The following is a 26,843-nucleotide window of genomic DNA, read 5'->3' as shown; positions in this document are numbered from 1 at the left end:
GAACTTTTCCTTACATACTAATTTTGTCCATTAAATTTATTGATTATTGACTGTGAACTATATTTCATGCATTAATTTGTATGAATGTTTATAGTTTTATCTTCGTACAAAATTTCGTATTCGTAGCCCTGGTGTCCATTACTATTGCTGTCAAATTAAAATTTCCATGTCTTTTCACAATATATAAAAATTACCTTAACAAAATTTATATTTTTCAAAGTTGTATTACCATTCCGTATTTTAGGGCCCTATAGTAAGTGGCGTGTCCCTTCTGCATCACAAGTTCATGCCACCTTGTTGTCAATTTTGCAACTTCACAGTAAAACAGAAAGAAGTCAACCCTGATAAATGCATTTATACAATATGTTTTATTGTGAGCCCGGTAGCTGGGCTTGGCGATCGGGATTTGATTCCCGACAGAAGCAGAGAATTTTTCCTCTATCCTCTGCGTCCAGACCGGCTCTGGGACCCACATAACCTCCTGTCCAATGGGTACCGAGGTCCTTTCCGGGGGTAAAACACAGCCGGGGCGTGACGCTGAAAGCACACTACCTTCTAGTGCCAAGGTTGAGAATCAGTAGGAGCTATGCCCCTCTCCCCTAAGTGCCAAAATTGGCACGTAACAGGATGGCGTAACTTTACGCTATGTTTTATTATGTTAATGTTGCAATGCTTGTGGTAGTTCGCCAGCTGCTGAAAACTAGTTTTCCCTTAATGTGAAGTATTTAATGATTATAAGTACATGGAAAAATAATGTTATTGATTAAATGTCTGCATCTGGCAGTGATTTGCATTACTGATGTGTAAAACACACAATAATCAAGGCCTAAAAAAATTATTTTAATTATTAAAACGTTGCAGTGGGTTTCTTCATTGATTGAGTCGTCTAATTAATGTTTGCAAGGTAAATTTTTCGATGTTAGGATGGTATGAAGCATTGTGTAGAAGAAATGGCTTCAGGGACTAAAGACCTCACGTGTGGAAGTGTGTATGAACTGTGAATTGTTATATGACGATGGTACATTTGAAGAAAGTTAATATTAAGCACATGTTGCTGCATTACAGATTTATAAATTCTTTTAGGCCCCTCATAATTTCAGGCATTGCAGCGTATACATAAACACAGCATAGGGTAAGAGAAGAAAGAGGTTATGTGCCGTTTCTATAATGCTGTTTCGGGGGGGGGGGGGGGGAGCAGTGAGACGACGAAATACAACGTATCCAACCGAATAATATGTAAGTTACATTATCGCAGGACATTTACTTAAAATGACAGGCGAAAACAAACGAGATAAGGAAGTATGTTATATCATGCGATTTGTTCCATGCAGAGATCATCTGTAATTGACTTTTAGAGAAAGGTTTTAGTGCAGAATAAACCATAAAACAATAATAAATAGAGTTAAGGGTAATCAGTGAGACATGTAGCACGCACAGGGGGAGATGAGAAATGCATAGGCCTAAACAATTTTGTTCATAAAACGTTGAGGGAAGAGTTTTTTCTTTTCTTTTTTTCAGACCTGGGCGTAGGTTATATTAAAATGAATCATCGAGAAAATATATAAAAATATTTACATTACACACTTTTGTATTACGATTTGAAAATACGCAGAGAAATGCACATCAAAAATGGCGAAGTTTCAACACCAGAGGCTTCACGTACGAAGTGTGTGGCCATTTGCATGTGCTGATATCTCGCGATTTATCCAAATGCAAATATGCCTTAGGAGATACGAAGTGGGGGTGATAATATGAGTGTCGACTGATTGTAGTCGATCAGAATGAAACGTGGGAAGAAAGTTGATTTCATACAACACTATTATGCAAATCATTAACAGTACATTTATTCCGTACAATTAATATGCGCATTATAGCAACATGTTTCGGCAGTATGTGGTAAACTTCAGGCTGACACCAAAACTAATCATAAACCACTGTATATATTCGCCACGTAGCGTATTTTTGTGTGTCAAATTATATAAAATGTGCTTAGGTATGTTAAATATATGGTTATGTAACCAAATAATTAGAATGATATAATGTTCATACTATGGTGTATTCTGTAGCACGAACCATTTTGGTAACAATAATGGTTTGTGGCTATTTTATGTTTCGGCAGTAATAGTGTTGTTAAATATCGCGTGTGTGTGGATTTTAGAAGGTAGGTAATGTTGAGAATAAACGTCCATTACGTTCAAGTTATTTTCTACGAACATGACTATGAGTAAAACCAAGTTCTTATCTAAAAATAATATTATATAGGGCTTAAATTATAAACTTTTGTAAACTGTAATTTTATATAATTACATTTAACCTTTTTATTTTAATTATGAATTTTAACTTACGTGGAACTGTTGCAGATAATATGCATATGACTGTGACAATGTAATGTAGAACAAACCACAACAGGATCCTAACCTGTAAGTTAGACTGAAATGTATACAGAGTTGATATTAGATCAGTAGCATGTCATGATGTAGATTGGATTAATTTGGCCCAGGATAAGGATCAGTGAACACAGTAACGAATCTTTGTTTTTGTAAAAGGTAGTACTTTTCTTGATCAGCTGGGCGATTAACTTCTGACGAAAGACTTTGCCCCCCGTAGATGGAGTTGACCTTGAAGTGATACATCTCTGTGCGGTTTATAAATATCAATACATTTTCTATGATTGCCCTTGGCTATAGTCCTCGTGTTGATGATATATACAAGAAATGTAAGTAAAATGTGTAACGGGATTTATTTGTAAAGCTGGGATTATTTTCAAATGAAAAACAACGTATGATCACAGTTTTATGTATTTTTACAGCACAATTCTCAAATACTTCATGTAGTGAGTCGCTCTAAATAAATTAGGCACAATTTTATTTGAGTGTCTTAATGTTTTAAGCATTTCTGCCATAAATTACCTTCAAGATACGTCACTGTGAGGTAAAACATTATATTACTTCAGCAGCAGCCTGAATAAAAGTTATTGTCAATTAATTTATATTGTCTGATAACAGGTTAAATTATATCACGCAGATAATTTCTAAACTTTTCTTTTGTTTCTAGATCCGTCATTTCCTTTTTATAATGGAGGTGCGTTGTTTTCTTTGAGGTAGGAACTGAGATTCAAATATAATTTAGACGAACTTCGCGCTTCGAAGTGTTAAACCACGCAAGACGAAAATGTTGGGATGGTACAGACGATGCCTGTTGGTCGGGGTCTTAATATTACAGTACGACCTTCTTCTGTTTTGCTTCTTTTAAACGTAAGCTGTTAACAGTCTCTTTCGTTATTTGTTTACCGTTTTTAATGTGGCCAGATGATGTAATCTGATAGCACGTTATCGTCTGCAGTGAGCGTGTAGTTTCATTGACGACATTTCTTGCGTTGGCGGAATGCGAAGCATTGCACAACTTTCGATTGACATCGATCCATACCACGCAGCCTTGACAGGGTTCCGCCCTATTCGTGAATGCGGGGGTGGGGTGGAGGGGGGGGGGGGAGAGAATCGACACCGAATTAATTCTGTATGAATTGTGCAGTAACAGGGTGCGGCACGAAGCAGGTTAACATGAATGAAAATACTTTCATTAATACGTACGGCCCGTGTGGCTTGGCTTCTGTCATATCAATGGTGCAGCTGAAGTCTGTTTTATCTCTTCTGAATGTTCTTGCTGTGCACAGACTGCCTTAATCCTTGCGTAAGTTGTGTAGGATTTGAGGTTTTAACGGCGGTGAGTTTGAAGATGGCTGTCTTCTGGGTTGTTGCGCCGTGTATTCTGGTAGAAGTTTACCGACGTTTCAGAGGTCCTTGCTACCTCCATCATCAGGGCGATGAGTTAGCCGCCAAACAACCAACCAGAAAGCTAACTAGGGCGGAGTCCTGCGCATGCGCAAGACACAGTCACTTGCTAGGTAACACTATTCCTGCGTACGAAACGCATTGCTGGAAATGGTAAACAGAGCCTTATGCTAACGGAGGCCTTGACTATTCAAACAAGGGTCTGTTGCTGCTGATGAGAGGTTAACCAGTAAAGCAACTTGTTCTTTTGAAATGGATTTTCGTTGAATGGTTCTTTGGGATTTTAATCCAGAGGGGGGCAGTATCGCTTTGCAAGTTGAGGTGGGGGATCGCTTCAGCTGAAGGCGTCCATGATTGCGTAGTGCGGCCAGCGACGTAGGAAGAGATGGTTTTCACCAGGTACGACGGTAAGTTGAATACAGTCAGCTTGTGGAGGAGGCCTTCGACCCATACCGTGTCGAAGGCTTTGGCCACGTCCAGGAAAACCGCGCCGGTTAGCCGCCTCTCGTCAAAGTTCGTTTTGACCCTTTCGACGAGGCGAGCCAGCTGCATCGTCGTGCTGTGTCTGGGTCGAAACCCAAACTGCTCGTCACCGAACAGCCCGCGTTCGCTGACCTCGTGTAGGACCCTTGTTAATAGGAGCTTCTCAAAGAGCCTGCCGACCGTGTCAAGAAGACTGATGGGTCTATAGAAAGAAGGTAGCGTGGGGTCCTTCCCCGGTTTCAGTATGGACACCACGCGGGCGTGTTTCCATGCCGAGGGGAAGTGCTGCCTGCGGAGGACCGCGTTGAACACTTTCGTGAGAAAGGTTACCGCGCGTCGTGGGAGATGTTTCAGGACCCTGTTCGGTATACCGTTGGGGCCCGGAGCCTTGCCAAGCTTGAGTCCCTTGATGGCCTGAAGGACCTCCCAGGGACTGGTTAATTTCGGTTCACTTGCGGGGGCATACTCGTATGCTCGCATCGTTAACCATTGTAATAACTGTCGTGTCTAAGAATACAATTATAAGCCAGTAAGTCCAACTAGACGTTACACCATACCAAGGCAGTGTTTCAGTTATATCGCATCCATTCTATATTACCTTCTCCTTGAAATAATCTTTTTTAGTCTAAAGGCTTCTGTGAAATTTCATAACACAGTCTTGTAAAAATCTTAACTGCGCTTAATTAAGCACAGGGACAACTTTATCTTTTACCAATTGCATATGGCACCGTTACTCTGCGTACCATTGGCTTGCATCAAAAGTTGTTCCCGGTGCTTTTAAATCCAAAACATACGTAATTTTTATCTACCTTTCATTGTGTTATCACCTCCTGAAGTTGTAGTGGCCTTTGATTCTTATCAACAGATGTTGACAGTCCTGTTTATGGCGATGAGAGGTTTTGAAGTCGTAATCTGGTTCTGCAAAATTTTTGTATCGTCTTATTCGTAGGTATAGTCGGCGCAGTGGTTTATGGCCGGTGGAGAAGCTGGCGGGCGGGCCTAGTCCGTGTACTTGAGGTGGCACGGTCAGTGTATTTCTTTTGTTTGGGCGTTCAGTCACACAAGCTACTCGGTGCAGTCAACATTATACTATCGCACAAGAGACTCGCTCCCAGCCTTCCCCTTGAAAATTCCATCGGCCAAAAACTACTGCGCCGACTATAAACTTGATTTATTTTTGCCATCCGTCTTTCATCCGCGAATTAACAAGAACCTTCGTATAACTTAAAGTCTTGGCCTTTTAACAGAACACAAACACTGCATGACTTATGTTGAAAAGCCACGGTTCCTTTCTATTTGGGTTTATACAATTTTGGTTTGATTGCGTCATTGAACGGCGTCCAGACCGGCTCAGGGCCCCACCCAGCGTGCGCTCCAAGGGGTAGGCCTACCATGTGGTTTCTCCCCACGTGCGTTTGCTGCCGGCATTGTGTTGTGCTTAATTAAGCACACAGACACCACCTTTTTTATCTTCATATCCGTGCCATCCAGCGTATCTTAGGACACGTTAAGATAGCGCAGTGCGAAAGACTTAATAATACGACAATGAGAAAAATCTATCGATTCTACGACGGTCAGATCACGATAAATCAGACATGTGTAATCTAGATTTTAAACTAAAACGTAAAACAAATTCTGTGCAATGAATAAAATATCTGGAAAGCCGGAAGCGCTCATGGGCTATTCTCTGTTGTTAGCTGCGTTTCCATGAATGTTTCAGACACCAAAGGATGGTCAATTTCCCATGGGATGTTATTTTCCTCGTTCGGCCGCTTTTTGAGGCGAGGCGCTCCATTAGTATGAAAATGCAAACAGTAAAATTTTTCCACCTACGTTGATTAGCATATTCATGATTGCGTAATAAACATCGCAGTTCACGCAGCACGCAATCAGCTATGTCGTGTTCCAGTGTGGGTATTATTGAACTCGAATGCTTTCACTGCACTAGTGTACTAACGGATTAGTTACGGTCACAGATATCTTTAATAATAATAATAATTAAATTCAATTCATTTATTAGAGTGATTGGCAACAGCCAAAAGAGGCCAATAACAGCCAAGCACTAACAAATATAACAATAAAAAAACAATAAACTAAATATATAAATGTGCAATATAATAGTGATAATATATCAATTAATTAATTTATTACAAAATAATTAACAGTAAATGAGCTAAATAATATGCCTAAAAGTGAAACATTAAATTACAAACAACAAACAAACAAATAAACTAATCATGAGGTAGTATAGCTGCGTCATATTGTGATATTAATTAAAATAATTATTATATTTGTTTACCGTCAAATCACAATAAAATAGTTATTTTATTTAGTGTTCTGTCTGACGACAGGTCCATATGAACAGGATCCTTCCATCCTTTTCTCGGACTGGGACCTGTTCATATACGTTCTTGGCAGATGATCCAGAAGTGGTTTGCCATTGCCTTCTTCTGTGTGTGAATGGAGTAATTGTTGGGATGCCACGGAGGAGAACTCCGTGTTGCCTAGACCACGGCCTTTCCCAACACAAGTTATAAATTCGGGCACCGCCGGGAATCGAATCGAATCATCTTTGTTATATTAATAATATCTAGACACAACTTCCATAAAATATACTGAGAAAGATGATAAAATTATAAAATTGTAAAAACTATAAATAATTGTAATTTGAGTTTAAAAGTTTATAATTTACACCTGATGACGGTTTGATAAACCGAAACATGTTGTGAATGTTCCGATGTAAATCGAATGCTCGATATGGAACATAAGATGATATTTTAATCATTTTAATTATCTTATCTTACTATTTTATTGTGATTTGACGGTAAACAAATATAATAATTAATTTAAAGTAATCATATAAATGTACAAATAATTCAACTCATTTATTGCTAATAAGCAACTGGAGCTGTCCCCAAGTCACTCAGAAAATATTTGGCCAACATTCCGGGCGAACACGACATCAGGGAACTTCAGAAGACCGTCATTTTGGGAACTTCATACATCATTCGAAAGACGCTAATGTAAAATATATAGTCATGCATCACAATTAATCTATATAATACATGTAACACGTATTAAAAAAAAAAAAATGTAGGGGTGAGTGGTGGTATTTCAGCCAGTAAGTGCTGTTTTCAATTGGTAGTTCTTGGAACTAATCACTCACTTCCTTTCCTTGTTTGAGAAGAAACTGGCGCCGGTGAAAATATTCAAACGTAGGTAACACTTCGATTTCTTTGAATTTTACCTCAGCTGATCCAATCTGGTGGTCATTTTTAATCAGTGTACTCAGTATTATGTTGGGGATTTATAAATATCTGACAAAATAGTGGAAACAGCATAGAATTGGCTGTGTTGAACCAAACAACTACCTAGGGCAGCCATGTTTGTCAAGAGTGCCCTGGGGGCATCATACCCCACATGTTCCCTGCCATGCTTCACGGTATTTTCGTAGTCCTATAAGCGCTCTAATCTGTTAATTCGTTGTCAGAATCCTACTAAAAATACAAATATATAAACTTCAGCTTCTCTTTAGCGTTATATTAATTGGGAATTACGTCACGAAATTTAATAACATCCGAAAGAAAATTATGTAATATTTTCAACTATTTCAGTTTTATAATTATTAAGAATTGGGGTAAAAGTGTTAACACGACTATGTTAGGAAAACTCAGCGTCAGTGTTGGAGTGAAGACGCAAAGCGCCGCGCTGTCGACGAGGTGATTGAAGGACATATGGGGTACAGAAAGGCGTCTGTCGCATTCAGGGTACCTCAAAACACTCTAGAAAGGAAAGTTAAGTGTGAGAAGAAGAATCCAAACAAGGAAATAAAAGTTTCCTTAGGACCTGAAGAACAGGAGTTGAAAGTTATGGAGGGAAGATTATTTGGACTAACAACGAAAGAACTTAGAAATCTGGCATTCCAGTTAGCTGAGAAAAATGGAAAACCTCATCCTTTTGACAAAGATTGGATTGGTTTCGGGGATTCATGAAGACGCACCCAGATTTATCGCTAATGAAACCGGAGTCAACTTCTGTAGCTCGTGCAATTGGGTTCAAAAAGGTTGATGTAACCAAATTGTTTGACGTAAATACGTCTATATTTTAGGGTCAGTGTCATTCGGCAAAAAGTGGAACGAAAAAGTGTAACTTCATTGTTATGTTACCTAGGAAACTTCAATTATTTACTTGGCATTGTTGTTACCTATAAAACATTTCATTACATTACCTTACGGTGGTCTAGCGGTTAGAACGCTGGCCTTGTAATCCTGTGGTCTCGGGTTCGATTCCCGGCGGTGCCCGAATTTATAACTTGTGTTGGGCAAGGCCGTGGTCTAGGCAACACGGAGTTTTCCTCCGGGGGCTTCCCCGGGTTCTCCGTGGCATCCCAACAATTACTCCATTCACACACAGAAGAAGGCAATGGCAAACCACTTCTGGATCATCTGCCAAGAACGTATATGAACAGGTCCCAGTCCGAGAAAAGGATGGAAGGATCCTGTTCATATGGACCTGTCGTCAGACAGAACACTAAATAAATAATAAAAATCTGTTTTAGCCACGGTGGTCTAGCGGTCAGAACACTAGCCTTGTAATCCTGGGGTCCCGGGTTCAATTCCCGGCGGTGCCCGAATTTATAACTTGTGTTGGGCAAGGCCGTGGTCTAGGCAACACGGAGTTTTCCTCCGGGGGCTTCCCCGGTTTCTCCGTGGCATCCCAACAATTACTCCATTCACACACAGAAGAAGGCAATGGCAAACCACTTCTGGATCATCTGCCAAGAACTTATATGAACAGGTCCCAGTCCGAGAAAAGGATGAAAGGATCCTGTTCATATGGACCTGTCGTCAGACAGAACACTAAATAATAATAAGATGAGGTGGTCTAGCGGTTAGAACGCTGGCCTTGTAATCCTGTGGTCTCGGGTTCGATTCCCGGCGGTGCCCGAATTTATAACTTGTGTTGGGCAAGGCCGTGGTCTAGGCAACACGGAGTTTTCCTCCGGGGGCTTCCCCGGTTTCTCCGTGGCATCCCAACAATTACTCCATTCACACACAGAAGAAGGCAATGGCAAACCACTTCTGGATCATCTGCCAAGAACTTATATGAACAGGTCCCAGTCCGAGAAAAGGATGAAAGGATCCTGTTCATATGGACCTGTCGTCAGACAGAACACTAAATAATAATAAGATGAGGTGGTCTAGCGGTTAGAACGCTGGCCTTGTAATCCTGGGGGTCTCGGGTTCGATTCCCGGCGGTGCCCGAATTTATAACTTGTGTTGGGCAAGGCCGTGGTCTAGGCAACACGGAGTTTTCCTCCGGGGGCTTCCCCGGTTTCTCCGTGGCATCCCAACAATTACTCCATTCACACACAGAAGAAGGCAATGGCAAACCACTTCTGGATCATCTGCCAAGAACGTATATGAACAGGTCCCAGTCCGGGAAAAGGATGGAAGGATCCTGTTCATATGGACCTGTCGTCAGACAGAACACTAAATAATAAACATTACATTCAGCTACCACAGACCCATCTTAAGCGTAACTAATTCAAGTTAAATAAGCAATGTCTTAATCAAATTTATCTCAATTGTAAAGCATGTATAAAGGAAATATTTAGAATAAAGCCAATATATAAACTTCCTTTCCGTATAGACGTATTTACGTCAAATTCTCCGGAACCGTGGTTCCACTGACAACTTTTTAACCGCTCGGTGACCTGGTAGTGTCTGTGTTGAACAGGACATCAAGAACGAAGGTCTCCCGAAAGTCGATGAAAAAATCAAGTGTCTGTGCAAGATAGTTCAACATCCGGCGATAAGGATGACACAACATGTTTGTATTGCAATGAGTTCTACTGTGTGTCAGCTGAAACTTGGCTAGCTTGTGGACATAAATCTTGCGCGGGGGAAGACGAGGAAGATGTAACAAGTGTACATATTTGTGTCCTTTGTATGAAAAATAAGTAATTGAAGAACAGCCCCATTTTGCCCCATGGCCTCGTTCCGTCTACACGTATATGGGACAAGACGGCGTAATTTACATTTTCAAGTGAAGATGTTCTTCTTTTCCTACTACAATATGTCATTGGTTACTTTAATAGTCAAAGATAATAAACAAATACTTTTTAAATGTTCCTCTCTCTCTCTCTCTTTTTTTTTTTTAGAGCTGTTCAAACCTTAGCGTCCCTATCTTGCACCTCTCTCCCCTATTTCAGAAATAGCTGCTGCACTATACACCTCAGGGGCAAGGTTTTTCTCAGGTACATAGAAGTAAAAACCCTGTAAAATTGTGAATAGATGGAATAATTTAATTCAATTCATTTATTGAAGTTCTTGACAACAGCCAAGCACTAAACCAAAATCCAGGTTAAAATACTTATATAATTAATTCATTTCAATAATAATAAAAGTAAAATATTACAAATACAAAAACAAACAAACAAATGAAACTAAATATATAAATGCGCCATATTATTATTATTATTATTAATAATAATAATAATAATTCACTTCATTTATTGAATAATATTTCACAAGTAAATGGGCTAAATACGATACCTAAGTAATATAATTCAATTCAATAATACTAAATAAAAACATTAAACGATAGAAAACAGAAAAACTTACAATATTAAATACCACAAAATAAGATGCAGTCAGCAGAGCAAGTATATATAAAAAATGAGGTCTAAATAATAATAATAATAATTTAATTCCTTTATTGATTGTTTGCCAAAAGTAAAGAGCCAATGAGAGGCAAACACTAATACAAAGATACAAATTAGATAAAAAGAAAATAATCTACCTAGGTAAACACTAGTATAAATTTAAAACACTAATGAAATACAAGGAACAAAATAAAAACAAAAATCAAATTAAAACAAATAACCAAGCTAGATCCAATCAAGGCCACTCTCTAAATCATTTCTCTTATTGAGAAAGTGCCCTCAAAAGAAACAATGTTTAAGGCAAACACATCCAAAAATTTACATACGTCATTTGCAGCAATGACACACCTGGCTGAAGGACTATGTCTAAGGGCACTACACACACTAAACGTGGAAAATTAATAATAATAATAATCACATTTTTAATATAAAATTTCTGTTGCATAATGTAAATATATCCACAATTAGGGACTTCTCCCATGATTCATGGTAAAATGTTGTGAAAGACAAATTCTCGTACGAGTTTTAAAACTGCTTAAATATATCGATCTGTCATTGTCCTGGTTTTCTAAAGTGGTGACAGGAGTTGATAAGAACTTTCTATTTTTATATCGGCCTGTTTCTTCATAATCTTGAGATCATTATGCCTATTGTAGCTCTGTTAACTTTATATTTGTACTGTACCACTGCATGCAAATGTTATATTGTACGCGACCTGTTGAATATTTAAGTGAATGTGAAAGAACAAACGGTCGAACCATAAACCCATATGCGCAGTACCATTCATAAGAACCGGATGGGGAAACGAGCTGCCATGCCAATAGACCTTGAATGCAACACTATTTAACGTACTACATACATTACATGTTTGGAACTTAAGCCACGCCTTTTCCTCCTGTGTGACCTTCACGCATTTTGCTGTGAAAAACATTTTGAATTCCTGTCCTGTCAGCTACATGAATAATATAATGTTCACTTCTTCTGTATGTCTACATACGAGGTGCGATCGGAAAGTTTAAAGACTGTCAATAGAGGGCGAATCGGATGTAGTACGAGCTTCTGCCGCTAGGGGGTGCGGCCTACATTCATAGTGAATCAGTGTGCCAGCCGGCATCATCGAATTAGCATTTGTTTCTTAGTTACGGGCGTTTTGGTAGTGCATTACACCGACCCTCCTGCGATTTCGGAATGGCGTGTGCATCAAATTTTGCCAAAGACACGCCAAAACGGCTACGGAAACCTATGAAATGCTAAAGCAAGCATTTGGGGAGTCCGCAATGGGTCGTGCACAAACTTTTGTGTGACATTCACGTTTTAAAAATGGCCGAACCTCTGTTGATGATGACGAGCGTTCTGGACGACCATCTTCGAGCACAACGCCCGAAAATGTTACGAAGATTCAGCAGGCCATTCACGAAGATCGACGTCGTACCATCAACGACTTGTGCGACATTGTTGGGATAGGCTATGGGACCTGTCAGCTGATTCTAAAGGAAGAACTCCACATGCGACGCATCGCAGCCAAGTTTGTGTCAAGGCTCCTGTCTGAGGACCAGAAGCAGAATCGACTTCTCGTTTGTCAGGAGCTCAAAGATCTTGCAAGAACCGACCCCAACTTCCTTTCTAAGCTCCGTGTGACTTCTTCCTCTTCCCAAAGATGAAAATTCAGCTAAAGGGAAGGAGATTTGAGACGATAGAAGAGATTCAGGCAGAATCGCAGATGATGCTTGACAGGCTGACAAAGAAAGATTTCCAGGGATGCTTCCAGGCTTGGCAGCGGCGCTGGGATCGTTGTGTTCACTCCCAGGGGAACTACTTCGAGGGTGATGGATGAATTTAATACCTGAGATAAGGGTACGGGTTTTTATACGCGCAGTCTGGAAACCTTTCGATCGCACCTCGTATAACAGGATGCCGTGACGTGCTACTGTAATCAGATAGCTTCTAGAAGTACCTGTATATAAAAATGGTACAAAAGGGATAGTAAAAATGGGGAACGGGATGAAAATTCAAAAGAAACCGTTTCCTTTTGAATTTCAACGAGTCTTTTATACAGTACCAGTCACCAAATTGCGTGCTTCAAGGTCACGGAGGGGTTCATCCCCCCCCCTCCATCTCGTGGTTCTACGTCACACCAGAACAGCGCTGCTTGTTTTCTGCTCTGTTCACTCGCCTGGGCTCCAAGTTTGTTTTGACCTTGAAACATGCACTTTGGTGACGACAACAGAAGATCAGACTGCGATATGATTTTAAGCTCAATCTTTCATTATTTTTTCACATATCCGTAGACCTTGAGCTCAGTCCTTTGGTTACAATTTCTATCTGACCGACGCGAATGAAGACGTCTAGCCCGCAGACAGATGTAGATAAATGTTCTCACTTGATGTGACTGAATACTTCAAACACTAAGAATCAATACGCACGTGACAGTCGATATGCAAAAGTGTAAAAAAACTCGACCGCCGTCGATTGTGTCAGAGCTATGTCGAGACTGGTTCTCGATAACCCATCCTTCTATCCAAAGGGTACCGGGGTCGTTTCCCCTGGGGTAAAGCGAGGCTGGGGTGTGATGCTGACCACTCACCCCCATCCAGTGACGAGGTCACATGCCTTGCCTGTCATACGTTTTCATTACGTGGTACTTCAGCACAGAGAAAAATTACAACTGTCTTTTCGGTACTAGTAAGTGATTTTTTATTTATTTAGTGTTCTGTCTGACGACAGGTCCATATGAACAGGATCCTTCCATCCTTTTCTCGGACTGGGACCTGTTCATATACGTTCTTGGCAGATGATCCAGAAGTGGTTAGCCATTGCCTTCTTCTGTGTGTGAATTGAGTAATTGTTGGGATGCCACGGAGAAACCGGGGAAGCCCCCGGAGGAAAACTCCGTGTTGCCTAGACCACGGCCTTGCCCAACACAAGTTATAAATTCGGACACCGCCGGGAATCGAACCCGAGACCCCAGGATTACAAGGCCAGCGTTCTAACCGCTAGACCACCGTGGCTGATTAAGTGATGAGTAAATGACTTTCAAGATGACTTCGCATTCAAGATATGTATATAATTTACGGAAATGTGTTTTCTGCTTACGATGTCACAATGATTTCGTTATTGATGATTCTTACGTCAGTGTCGTGAATCAGATTTCTGCGGTGTCCTCCACGCTAATATAGGTAGAACCGGTTTTAAAAATTCAAACACGTCGGGTCGGCACAGTCCCAAATGTTCCTCATTAAACTCATACTCAGGTTGATAGCCTACATCCCATTCAAAGCTATATAACTTGTACTTTCGATACATCGTCGCATCGTACTCGAATAAATACTTCAGCTTTATCAAAAATATCCTTAGTCATAGATTACAACTAATCCCATTATGGGCATTACTCAGAACGTTTATCTAAGCAGCCATTCGATGCAGGATATAGGCTGAAAGATATTGGTAAAGCTTATTGCATTAGCAAGCTCGGTTCGAAATGAAGATAAGTGTTCAACTTCTCACTTCCGGTCGCTTTATTTCGGAACACCCACTCCGTCGTACATATATAAGGAAAAATCCACATATTAGGTGTATATATTTTGTTGAGTTTAACTATATATCAGTTTGAAACACATTTGAAATAGAACGCCCAAAACCATGTTAGAAAGACATAGACGAATGTTAAATCTAGTTTCGTTAATTCAGATAAAAAGGAGTAATTGTTGAGAATCATCATATCGATGTTTAAAAAAAAAATTTTAGGACCGTATCAAATTTTGGCCATACCATTATAATTTTTATATAATTTAAATTAAAGAGTGTGGGTGACAGACACACCCCATTTCCGTTAAACGCAGATAACAATAAATTACAACGGAACTAAAGACATTTACCTTGATCGGAATTTCTTCTGTCTTTTACATTTTTCTCTGTGCTTCGATTTACTGTGCAAATAACTGTGGACAGCTCTTCACCATTCTCATTCAGAAAGTCTGTGGTGGTGACGTTTCCACCCACGCGTCCACACCGTATTTTAGATTTCCTTTCCCTCCATGCCTCTCGCCATCATGTAGCGTACAATCTACGAATCTTCGTCAATGAAATGACGTAACGGACAGCGATTGGTTAAAGGTAGGTACCACGTGACCTGTACGAGAAGCATGGGCGTATTGATTCCCCACACAATCGGTAAGAGTTTATGATCAAATCCTGTCACATGTACTGCGTTATAATGCTTACAGTATGTTTTGTTTATTAGCTGGTCCATATTTCAGGCGAGGGATGAGGGTTTGTCGAAAAGCTTTTACAATTCAATTGATGGTTGTAGGGTCATTTAGTTGTACACATATATTTGAGAAGACTTTCCGCACATCTTGTTTTCACATTAAGAAAATAACTCTTACAAAATAAAAGTTCTGTTGTCACTTTAGCAGATGCATACGCATGGTTTCTTTTTGGCCTAAAACATACTAACATAAATACCAACCAACAGAAACTGATCCTAGCCATCGTATCTCCACATTTAAATTTCAGTATACCACAATGTATTACAATATGGAATATCTTGAATATATGATGTGGATTTCATTAATAAAGTCTTCTCGGGCTATCAGCCGTGTTAGATGGTGATTAATCGCCGACGTTTCGAGGACCATCTCTGACCTCATTTTCAAGGCTGTTTACTGTGTGGCTACTGAAATCCTCGATTAGTTTAACTTGCTACATAATGATATTGCATTGTTCCAAACTCTTTGGAAAAGTCCTGTCCAGCATGTGTTTACAATATACCGAGACATTTCTGTAGCTAAAGGCAAATGCAACCAGAAATTTACTATCAGGCTAATGTAACGTTATCGTTTGACGAGGACGTCGACAAGCCGTATGATTGCAGTGGGGAGGGAGGGAAGTAACAAATGAATGTATACGGGCGGCAGGCGGGATTTGGTTTGGAAGCTTCCATAAGTGTAGGTGAGGTGGGGTAGCTGTCGCTTAGTTGTGTTTTTAGATAGCGGGCGGAAGCTGGGGGAAGGATGCGAGCGGATGCTAGTGAGATGAAAGGACGGGTATAGGTAGGTTGTTGTTTGTAGCGAGGCTTGGTGTTGTAGCTGCTTGTATTGACAGGAAGACAAGAATATTATTATCGACGACAAGAAGATCATACAAGAAACAAGTTAACCAGGCAAATGTTTGTGAGTGTATATTTATGTTATGTTTGGGGAAGAAATAGATACACAGTTTTTCAAGGCCTAGTTAAAACTCCGTATGCCATTTCAGTGACTTGAAGCGTGCATGGAATAAAATCCAGAGCCTTCTGCATGTAAACTTCTTGTATAAGAAAAAAATATGCCTTCGGAAGATGACAGTGAACGTGCGACAATGATGGAATTGTGTGTTAGTAAAGAATGGTTATTTCAAGAATTGCTTTCTGACCCGTCAAGACTTGTGATTCTCGACTGTCGAAGTTCAAATGAATATGGTGAATCGCACATTAAGCATGCTGTAAATTTTAGCATTCCCAGCATAATGTTGAGACGACTGGCAGCAGGTAAAATCGATCTTATGTCCACGATTAAATGCCGTGAACTCAAGGCGAAGATCATGAACGCTTACAAGGAGAATGTGTTTGTTGTGTATGGTGATTTCAACGTGACAGAGAAGCAGGCACGAACTCAACAGCAATCTGCAAGCTTCAATCCGAGCGATACGCTTCATGTACTGGCCAAACGTTTGGCTCAAGATGGCTGCCAGGTGGTGTGTTTAGAAGGTAAGTAAAGATATTTTTATAAATGTATTTGTATTGAGTGAGCTAAGATTGCACATTCGACTTGCTTGTATCGTGTTTTGAGATGCAATGAATGGACTCGTCGGTAAATTCGACCATCTATTAAAGAGCGAAATTAAAACTCTTCCAAATATCCGCTTAACATTAGCTTGTTATTCATATAGTGTACTTTGTTTTTCTTTCTCTTTTGTTTGCTTTCTGCGAAGTTTCCAGTAAATCTTACTACATAAATCAAGTTTTGTAATTTGGATATCCGTGACAAACATCATATATGTTTCGTACAATACCAAAGAAGGCTATTCATACAGTAATTGTAAATATTGACATTCTTACAGTGACAGCTAAATCGTTTCCATGTGTACTGTGGGCTGTTCCATTGCCTTCACTCGGGGAGTTGGGTAGAATTGACGGAAACGCCTTTCTTGTCATAATGATTGTATGTAATTCATACAGAAACGATTAAATAAATGCACAGCGTGGATTTAGATTTTGAGGAGGAGTGTGGTCTTTTTAAAGAAAGTTATAAAATAGATTCCAGAGAAAGATAAGAGATGCAGTTTTTTTTAGGAAGAAATCTTGTTTTCACTTTACAATTACCCAATTCTACTAGATGGTAGGAAAATATTAAATTTCGTGTTATACATTATACTCAAGATTTGAATGGAGTTGGAATTTAAATTTAGCGGTAGTAATTATCCTGATTTTCAAGTCCGGACAAGTTTTGTTTGTAATTCTGTACAATGTTAGTTTGTTGTAGTTTGCATGTTACAGGACATAGAGAAATATGAATGAAAGAGGTTTGTGAATTTCTGAGCATTGACAGCTTTTAAGATTAAAGACGAATACAGATCCTTTTAGTAAAGATCTCGGGTTTCAAACGCAAATGCAGGTCAAATGGAATAATATGAACATGGATTTACGCAAAGTGCAGGAGGACCTTATGAGAAATTACTTTTAGAACTCAGGTATTAGCTTTCGGCCACTAGGCTAACTTTATAGGATAGTTGACTTTCTTAAAGGGGGGGATGCTTGTTAAGATCAAAATAATTCGTGTAAGTATGAAGTTTTGAACCAGTAGGCCAATTTTCACGAAATTTGGTGTGAACGTTATGTCTTTGGGGGTTATTAGGTTATTTTTGCAGAATGTAAAACAATAATACGGCGGAAATGCAAAACTTCCTTAAGTATGCAGCTTGGCAACGATCATTATAATTATTGAGTTATGAATCTGAAATATGGTTTGGCGATGAACGTACCTGTACGTATAGCACTTACGATATGTGTATGAAATATTGTTTCCAGATGAATAATTACAAACGGCCCTAATATTTGAGGTTACGTATGTCCTGAAGAACTAACTGAGACAAAATCTGTAGCTGCTCTATATTTTCTGAAAATAATACAGTGTTAAAACTACTGTTAATTATATGAAACGTGTTTACATTTGCATGCAGTGAAGAAATATGTTTCTCGTACATTCGTTTATACGACTTCAGGTACGCATCCTACGGTGTAACGGATGGGCCAAACTTCATTTACAATTGGATTATGAAGCTGCATTACTTTGATATGACATTATTTTATATTTATTTAGTGTTCTGTCTGACGACAGGTCCATATGAACAGGATCCTTCCATCCTTTTCTCGGACTGGGACCTGTTCATATACGTTCTTGGCAGATGATCCAGAAGTGGTTTGCCATTCCCTTCTTCTGTGTGTGAATGGAGTAATTGTTGGGATGCCACGGAGAAACCGGAGGAAAACTCCGTGTTGCTTAGACCACGGCCTTGCCCAACACAAGTTATAAATTCGGGCACCGCCGGGAATCGAACCCGAGACCCCAGGATTACAAGGCCAGCGTTCTAACCGCTAGGAACACAAAATTGAAGTTGTGCATTAAGATTAGGCTACGATGGAAAATTGTTTACAACGCAGTTACCCACTCATGTATTTATAACACTCTTTAAAAATGTGTTTTGTGCGTTTTGTTTTCGAACGTGTTTCTCGCTGTTCGAAGTTTTTCATACATCTACATAATGTCCAACTTAACGTGGAACCCGCTACGGCAGTAAGCCACAGCAGCAGCAGCGAGCGAACTGCCGGGAAAGTTAGTCACAACGCACACAATAGCCGTCGGTCCCCGTAAAAACCATTCTACTTTGATATTGCTGTATTTATTCTCATTTAGAAGTCGAGTGGTCGATAATTTCCTTCCTGAAGGGCCAAAAATAGAGTTAAAAGAAGTTTTGAGTTATTAAAAAGAACTGGGAAGTTATTTCCAACACACAACTTCAAGCAGACTGTTTAAAAGTAACAATCAGGCTTCGAATTTCCGTGTATTGTTGTGTGGAGAGTGTGTTAGGATTGGTTACTATGCAGGGATCGCGTACATTAAAATTTATGCCCAGGAAGAAAATTAAATTTCGAATTTTTGAGAGCTGGGATTTCTCCGGTTCAGAGCTTGAGGCTTGCAAGAAACTTTTAGAATTTAATGGCAGTCAGCGTAATAAGATAAATTTTGGAAAGCAAAGGTTGTTACAGCGTAGAGCTTCTTATAATATTCTAAAGATGTATCGATTGTTGAATCAGGTGTCACATTCAGTTAACTTGAAAAGGTTAAACATTTGAACATGTACAAATTCAGTTCTAACCTCAGATAAAATAACACTTCTCTTGTTACAAGGATCAGTTGGTTAGTGCTGTTTAGGGTTTATTGTGAGAATCAAAGGAAACCCACCAGGGATTGTTGAAATATTGAATGGTCAAGCAAATGCTACATTAGTTTATCTCTGCGTGGATCTATAGACCTTGAAGGACCTTGGACCCCTCATATATGGGAGGTTTCTTAATCTGTTTAGATATTTTGGTAAGATTCCTTTATTGAGTGATCAGCCTTTCCTACGTTGTAGGTCTATTCGATTTTAATTTTTTTATTTTTTAAGTCTTTTATAAACAAATCGTTTTGCATTTTAATACGAATATTTTACTGGAACAAGGTGTCGTAAGGTAAATTATTCACAGAAATTCATGTAAATGACGTAAATATATTCTGATTCACTACTAGATGGCTCTGGCAGTCAAAATCAGGAGTGAGTAGAAATTGTGCAGAGGCAGTGGGTTTGTCACTCCCTACTCACAAATGCACCTTACAGGACTAATAAGGACAATTTGCCTTGAGCCAATAGGCCCAATCCGTGTAGTAGATGATGATATTTTGAATAATTTCTACTAATCAAAGAACGAAAACTTGAAATAAAAGTTTTCGAAAAGTATGCAGTACACACAGCAGGTGCAGACGAAATCATAAATAACATGCAGACATAAATGCCTTCAAATCATTTCCAAAGGGAACATACAGCAGATGTCAGAAATGGAAATTATATTCTGTATTTCGTAGGCACGTTAATTTAGATTATGGTTGGAGTCAGGTGCAAAATACAAGCAGAAATGACTATTGAGACTCGAGTTTAATTTAAGTGCATTAAGATAATTTGCTACGTGTAAGCGCGCGCACAAGAGCAAATGTGGAACTGTCCAAGTGATATTTACGAATTGCATAGATTTTGATAATTAATAGTTAGGAAAATGTTTCAGAGTAAACGCAGTCCTGACAGCAGTGAAATATATCGTATTGTTGTGAAACTGACTTAAGGTTAGTCTGTAATTGTGGTGTCAGATTGGTTTAAACGTTGACAGCCCCTTGAAAAGTTTGTGTTTATGAACAAGTCTATAAGGAGTTGTGGCCACCGTAGACGCTTGCAGAACAATTGACGTTATCACAGCGTTGATTCAGTACTTTCATTTCTCGTCTTTGGTATAGTCGGCGCAGTGGTTTTTGGCCGGTGGAGAAGCTGGCGGGCGGGCCTAGTCCGTGTACCTGAGACGGCACGGTCAGTGTATTTCTTTTGTTTGGGCGTTCAGTCCGACAAGCTCCTCGGTGCAGTCAGCATTATACTATCGCACAAGAGACTCGCTCCTAGCCTTCCCCTTGAAAATTCCACCGGCCAAAAACTACTGCGCCGACTATACTGTAGGATCAGTTTGTAACCTAAAAACGTTTAATGTGCCAAAAGCCTGTATGACTTATTTAAAGCTTTGAAGCCGAAGATCGTCTAAATATTTAAGATTTCAGTCCGTACCGCAAATAAAACATACTTCTCCACAACAAAGATAAACAGGTTAACAATGTTTAAGAAAATAATCGCTGTTTATAGTGAGAATTATACGAAATTCTTGCATGCAAAATAACGAGTTATTAATTGTTGAATCAGGTGGGACAGGTAGTAACCATTGGACTTTTAAGCGTTAATATATGGTGCAAAGTCGTATTGCAACAGAGCACTGAGTAGCAGTACAAAAACATATCTGATTGGAACGCAGTTTGGACTAAATCGAGATTTTCTTTTGTATCATTAATTGTGATCTCAATTAATTAGCGCATTTGATTCGCGTAGAATGAGCTGAAAGTGTTAGTGTTTGTTGTAGGTGTCCTTGGAATTAATGATGAGGTGAATGTTGTCTATGCTAATTTTAACCCATGTATGAAACTTTTTAAAAATATTTATTTAGATAGGAGTAACAAATTATTTATGCAACTGTAGTAATGATGTAGAGAGGCCATTAAAATTGCCCGATCCAAATGAATATTGAAGTGTCTGCACATTTGTTTTGGTAAAATTCTTCAATATTTAACTTGATCGAAATCTGTTTATTCATTTTCGAGTTATTCGCTTGATGGGGTCCGCAGTGGCCGCGCGGTCTGAGGCGTGGGCCTTGTGCCACTGGGACCGTGGGTTCGAATCCCACTCAAGGCATGGATGTTTGTCCTCGTTTTTCTGTGTCGTCATGTCCTGTGTACAGGTAGAGGCCTTGCGACCGGCCGATCCCTCGTCCAGGGTGTCCTACCATGTCTATAGATCAAGCCAACTGAAAAGTTGGGGACCCGTAAAGGGTACCGGAAAATGTACAAACATTGTTAAACCGGAAAAAAGAAGAAGAGTTCTTCGCTTTTATAGGCAGACAGACAGTCGCTAACGCGACTGGAAGTCCGGTTGACGGTAATAACTGCTCCTAGCTTTGTCCTGTCGCACATGATGAAGCAGATAACTGTTCGGTAACCGACATTCTGTATTTTGGAGTTTGTCGGGCTGAAATCGTCGTTTGATAATAATTGTTAGACTTTCTTTTGTGAGTGTTCGGGTTTAGCCACAATTTCACAAGCTTGATCAACAGTTAGGACAACATAATTTAATGTTTTAATCACTTGTACGATTTTCTGCCGGTTAAATCTGGTTTGATAATGGCTCGAAAAAGTTGCCCAACGAAAGCATACCTGCTTTTAACCATTACAGTTTTGAAAACGAATTTAAGACTCGCATTACTGCCCCATTGTACGCGAGGATGTTTGGATCCCAGGGGAAGTTGGAACTGCCCTCTGCCGAGGATCAGAAGTTTAATGCCCTTTCGACAGTGTCTGGTTTCTTTTTTAAATTCCACGCACATTACGCTAATTCCCGCAGGCTGAATGCATTTCTTTAAACTTATAACAGTTTTAGAACATATTTGTTACCCTGTAAAAGGCCTAGCGTTGTGCGTTATTTTACAGACATTGTACCTGTAAGATGCATCAGCGTCCGTTCCGTCACTGGTTAGCGACCGTGTGGCTGTGGGTAATTTGCTGCATCCGGTATCCAAACAAAGGAATGATTTTAAAGATCAAGTGAAAAAAAAATTGTATCCTTGGGATGTTATCACATGTGTGTCCAAATGTACAAGGAAGATGTTATCTTTGCGGTCGTAGGAAAGTAGGATCAGGGGTGGAGAATGTTTTGCTGAGGAGGGAAGTGTCTTCGTTTCTCCTTTGAAACAAGTGACTGCAGATGCTCATTTGGTTTATGGCTACGATGTCACGAAATGAGCCATACAGACCTAAAATAGGAGAATTCAATTCTAAAGGGTTTGGACGGCCGGGGTTCGATCCCCGACGGGGGCAGAGGATTTTTCCTCTAGCCTCTGCGTCCAGACCGGCTCTGGGGCCCACGCAACCTCCTCTACAATGGGTACCGGGGTCCTTTCCCGGGGGTAAAGCCGGCCGGGGCGTGATGCTGACCACTCACCCCCATCTAGTGCCGAGGTCAAGGAAGAGAGGAGCTATACCTCCACTCACCCCAAACGCCTACATGGCGTATAGTGGGACAAACTTTACTTTACTTTAGTTTACACCTAAAATTATTCGTTGTCAGGACTTTTCCATCGTCTGTTTTTAAATTCACGACGTTTCGGAGGCTGGTTCTGTCTCCGTCTTCAGGTGCGAGGTACCTACTCTGTTGGGTCCCTGTATTGTCCAGTGACTGAGACTAGCTCTTTTTCTAAGGAACCCAACAGAGTAGGTACCTGTCACCTGAAGACGGAGACAGAACCAGCCTCCGAAACGTCGTGATTTTAGAAACAGACGATGGGAAAAGTATTGACAACGAATTATTTGAAGTCTGAAATGTGATGGTTTGAAGTTTCCTCGTCACAAAATTTTGAATACAATGCCATTTTGATATTACGCCGAAGATTAAACATGAATACTGAAGTGTTGTTTTATCTTGTACGATTTTTACCTTTTGTACATTTAGCTGTTGTCTTCTTTCAGATAATTCATTCAACAGAGCTTATTTTTCGGGAGATATCTTTGTGCATGTCAAACCATTATCATTGTAGTTTTTTAATATTCATAGTGATTATCAAATAGTCTCATTTTTTTAAACCCCCTGATCACGGTTTTGAAAACAGTATAGAACTTCTTATCCGTCATTGAGCGATTTGGCGTGGACAGTAGTCTCTCCCGTTGGATTATGTCCATAGTTTACGGTCTGCCAAACCGACTGAGTTCTTATAGCGTCTTACCAACTAATCTGTCCAGTGCTTTGTTTTTGCAGGTGTCCTCAGTATCTCCACCACTTGATACTATCTTGCTCATAGATAACCTGTCTACCAACCTCCGGTGTGTGGTCGAATGTCACGTGATTCCACTCGTATTATGGCACTCCGTGTTCCATGAATTCTGTCATCGTTCGGATGAAGACTTTCTTGTCATTGTTTGTTTGAAAAAGAAATCTACATCCCATGTACAAGATGTTCTCTCATGTAAGGATATATGCCGTGTCGCGACCGAGTGGTTAACGTATTCGAGAGACCCTAGAATCAGAGGCTTTTCGTGGTTTTATTGTACATCTATACAGTTACCGGGACAGTACCTTAACGTAGACCATGACTTATTTGTTCAACACACTTTCCATTTTATCATTCATTAATCGTACTGTTACGCTATGAACTGTGAGCTTCTGAAAGTTTAGTTAAATACACAACAAATGATATACCGATGAATGTTACTTTGTTTTTTTCGAAAAGTAGTCGAATTGTAATATTCCATGACCATGGTTCTGTCAAGGGTGTGAAATTTCAGCGGCCCATATGCATTATAAGAGTGCTCAGAGTGTGAATGTAGATTTTAAATTCGCGCTACGGTAGACGTGCGGACTGCAGCTCACCGACAGATGTCAGCGCACCCTGCTGGAGCATTGTAACACAACAGTCTGCTAGGCCGCGCATGCGCGGTGGCGGGAATTTGAACTTTACATTTCATCTCTCAGCAAATTTTCCACATCCTTACGCAGCGTATCGGCGGCTGTAATTTCAGGTGGCGTTTTTCATAACCAACCGGACCATTTCCAGGGAGTGAGTCTTTTCAGACAGATCCTCGTGCTTTTCGACTGCACTGTTTTGTAGCAATAGACGCCCTCCTCCCCTGCCAAGCCTTGGCTTTTTGATGATAGTGTTTGCCAGTTTTGTAAACATTTGGCACATATAATTACCACTGGGCTATAGAGGTTTGATTTTCTCGTGAATCCAGTTCTGATTTGTTAAAATCGATCCCAAATACGTGTTTAAACTTTGCCACATTTTCAAAGGATACATTACATAGAAAAAACTTCTATTTTATCGGTATGATATTTGATGTTCTGACGGTGAAGATGTCGATGTGGACTTACCCAGCGTTTCGGGGGAACATCCTGCCTTCATCTTCTGCGATTAATTTTATCCGTTGTTCATAATATGTACTCTTCACCAGATAATAGTAGTGGTTGAGGTGGGTGGGGTGTGTAGCATGCACGGAAGATCTGAAAAGTGCAAGCAGAATTTTAGTTGGAAGACAATAACAGACGCCAGGATAGTATTGAAATGAATCTTGAAATACAAATCTGTGTTGTGAGGTCCTTAACTAGCCATGGTTGCTTCAGAGTCCTTTTGTCTCTTGTGAATACCTCAACGAAACTTCTGGGTTCCATTAAAGATGAGGAATTTCTGGAATAGTTAAGCGACTGATAGTTTCTCAAGAAGGACTCTGCTTATTTTTATTTATGTCATTTCGCTTTATAATCTGATTGTGAATATTCAGTATGAGTACCGATTCTCTGAAAATCCACTGCATTGAACCAATGAACTCCTAATTGACGAACCTTTTATTCACAGCCAGAAGTACCAACATGAAAAATCAATTGTTTTCGCTCGTTACTTGTGTTAATAGCGAATGGATAATTTATTTAAGATATATTTTCAGCATGCGGTATGTCTTGCAAAGAAAAGGTAAATTTAAATCATTGGTGCCAACCTAGAACGTCTCTTATCCGTTTCGACATCATCTGTGATAAATTTCCTGAGCCAGATGTCTTGCTTGGTAAATTTTTATTTTACAAAGTGGCGCCTCTGGGGGTGTACAAATTGTTTGTGTTGTGGCTACTGCAGGGATTTCCCTTTAAGCGAATACACATTCGATGTTTATTGTGGAAAGATGACGTTGGGGCAGATTGTATCACTTTTTTTCCCCAGTTCACTTCTCTGTAATTCAATAAGAACAACGTGGCGGTTGCTGGAACTAGTGATGCGGAAGCGACACTAGCGCCACTTGGTATACGATCCCGGAAATAGGTTAAAAAATAGCACGTAGCTTCTGTAAACAGTAAAACTGCGATATTGAGGTGACCGAGTTAAATTTCATTTTGTTTTCAGTTTGGCAGCTCTGACTAATGAAACATAGAGGCATAAGTAGGAAATTTGTTATTGAACGTATATAAAAACGCGCTTATTATAAAATGTTATTTTTAGCCCACAATTACAGTTCGGCGTTGGAGGTCTGCACGGGCCGCCATTGATCCCGAAGTCTCAGAAGTTTTACTCGTACACTACCAAAGCCCGACTTCCCTTTATTCCATCTCAAATTAAGCCCGGTCTATTTATAGTCTACCTTGACTATCGTGTTTCTGGGAGGGGCGGCTACGAAAATCCCTGAGAAAATCGTCTGTGGGATTTGTTTCCGGAGGTGGACAGTGTCACGAGCGTAATATAAGCGCAACTAGAAATAACTTTGCGAGAAAAAAAATAATATCGGCCTGAAATAGCCCGAAATGTTCTATATAACGTTTGATTGCTATCATTTGAACTAGTCTCGACCTGGCCATGGAACTTTGAGCTGATATATGAATATTTTAAAGTAAAATAAGTTCTTCCCGGAAATAAAATTGTGGGTTTAACAGTAATAGCATTAGTGGCAGAGACTGTAACAGCAGTACATGTATGTGGCGCAGTGTGTGTCTGAAACAATTCGTGTTCGGTGCACCTGCCCCGGATGAATTGCTTTGCTGTGTTGCCAGTGTTTGACTTGCGTGTGCAATATGGTCGTCGCTTGCGGAGGGTCGTATGTCCTCGAAGTACTGACTGTGGGATATATAGAGTCAGTGAGAAGTGGATGACGTGGTAATGTTTTTCTGTAGAACTCGTAGGTGGATGCCAAAGTTTCGGAGAAACATACTGTCTCCATCTTTAGGACTGAAGTTGGAGGCAGTATGATTTTCGGAAATAAAATATCTCAGAGGGCGTGGGAGACAGGAAGACCACGAAGCGATAGAACATACGGAGAGATAATCCAATCGTTTCCTTGTTTTCTATTGCATGGGAAATTATTACGTTAGGCTGAAGGCGTTACTAGGTTCACGAAAAACAGTGTAGAGCAGGAGTCACAGTATCAAAATGGAAAGGTGTTTTCATTTACATCGCACGTGCAGAGACTGGCTCAACCTTGTTCCCACTAGCC

General features: G+C 40.0%; 1 protein-coding gene across 3 annotated transcripts in view; it reads left to right on the top strand.

The window, feature by feature from the left end:
* The first annotated feature begins 15,862 nt into the window (after positions 1–15,862).
* Mkp3 (Mitogen-activated protein kinase phosphatase 3) overlaps positions 15,863–26,843 on the top strand; it is a 97,318-nt gene continuing 86,337 nt past the window's right edge. For all 3 annotated transcript variants that reach the window (XM_087356786.1, XM_022062806.2, XM_022062805.2), the window contains exon 1: positions 15,863–16,687. In XM_087356786.1, the coding sequence (XP_087212912.1) occupies positions 16,267–16,687 (421 nt within the window). In that variant the 5' untranslated portion in view covers positions 15,863–16,266. The remainder of the gene's footprint in view (positions 16,688–26,843) is intronic.

Source organism: Zootermopsis nevadensis, unplaced genomic scaffold (genome assembly GCF_977971745.1).
Source record: "Zootermopsis nevadensis isolate Lab colony 2312 unplaced genomic scaffold, Znev_1.0 Znev_ptg000001l, whole genome shotgun sequence".
NCBI lineage: Eukaryota > Metazoa > Arthropoda > Insecta > Blattodea > Termopsidae > Zootermopsis > Zootermopsis nevadensis.
Note: the sequence above shows the minus strand (reverse complement) of the source record. Positions and strands in the feature narration are given on the sequence as shown.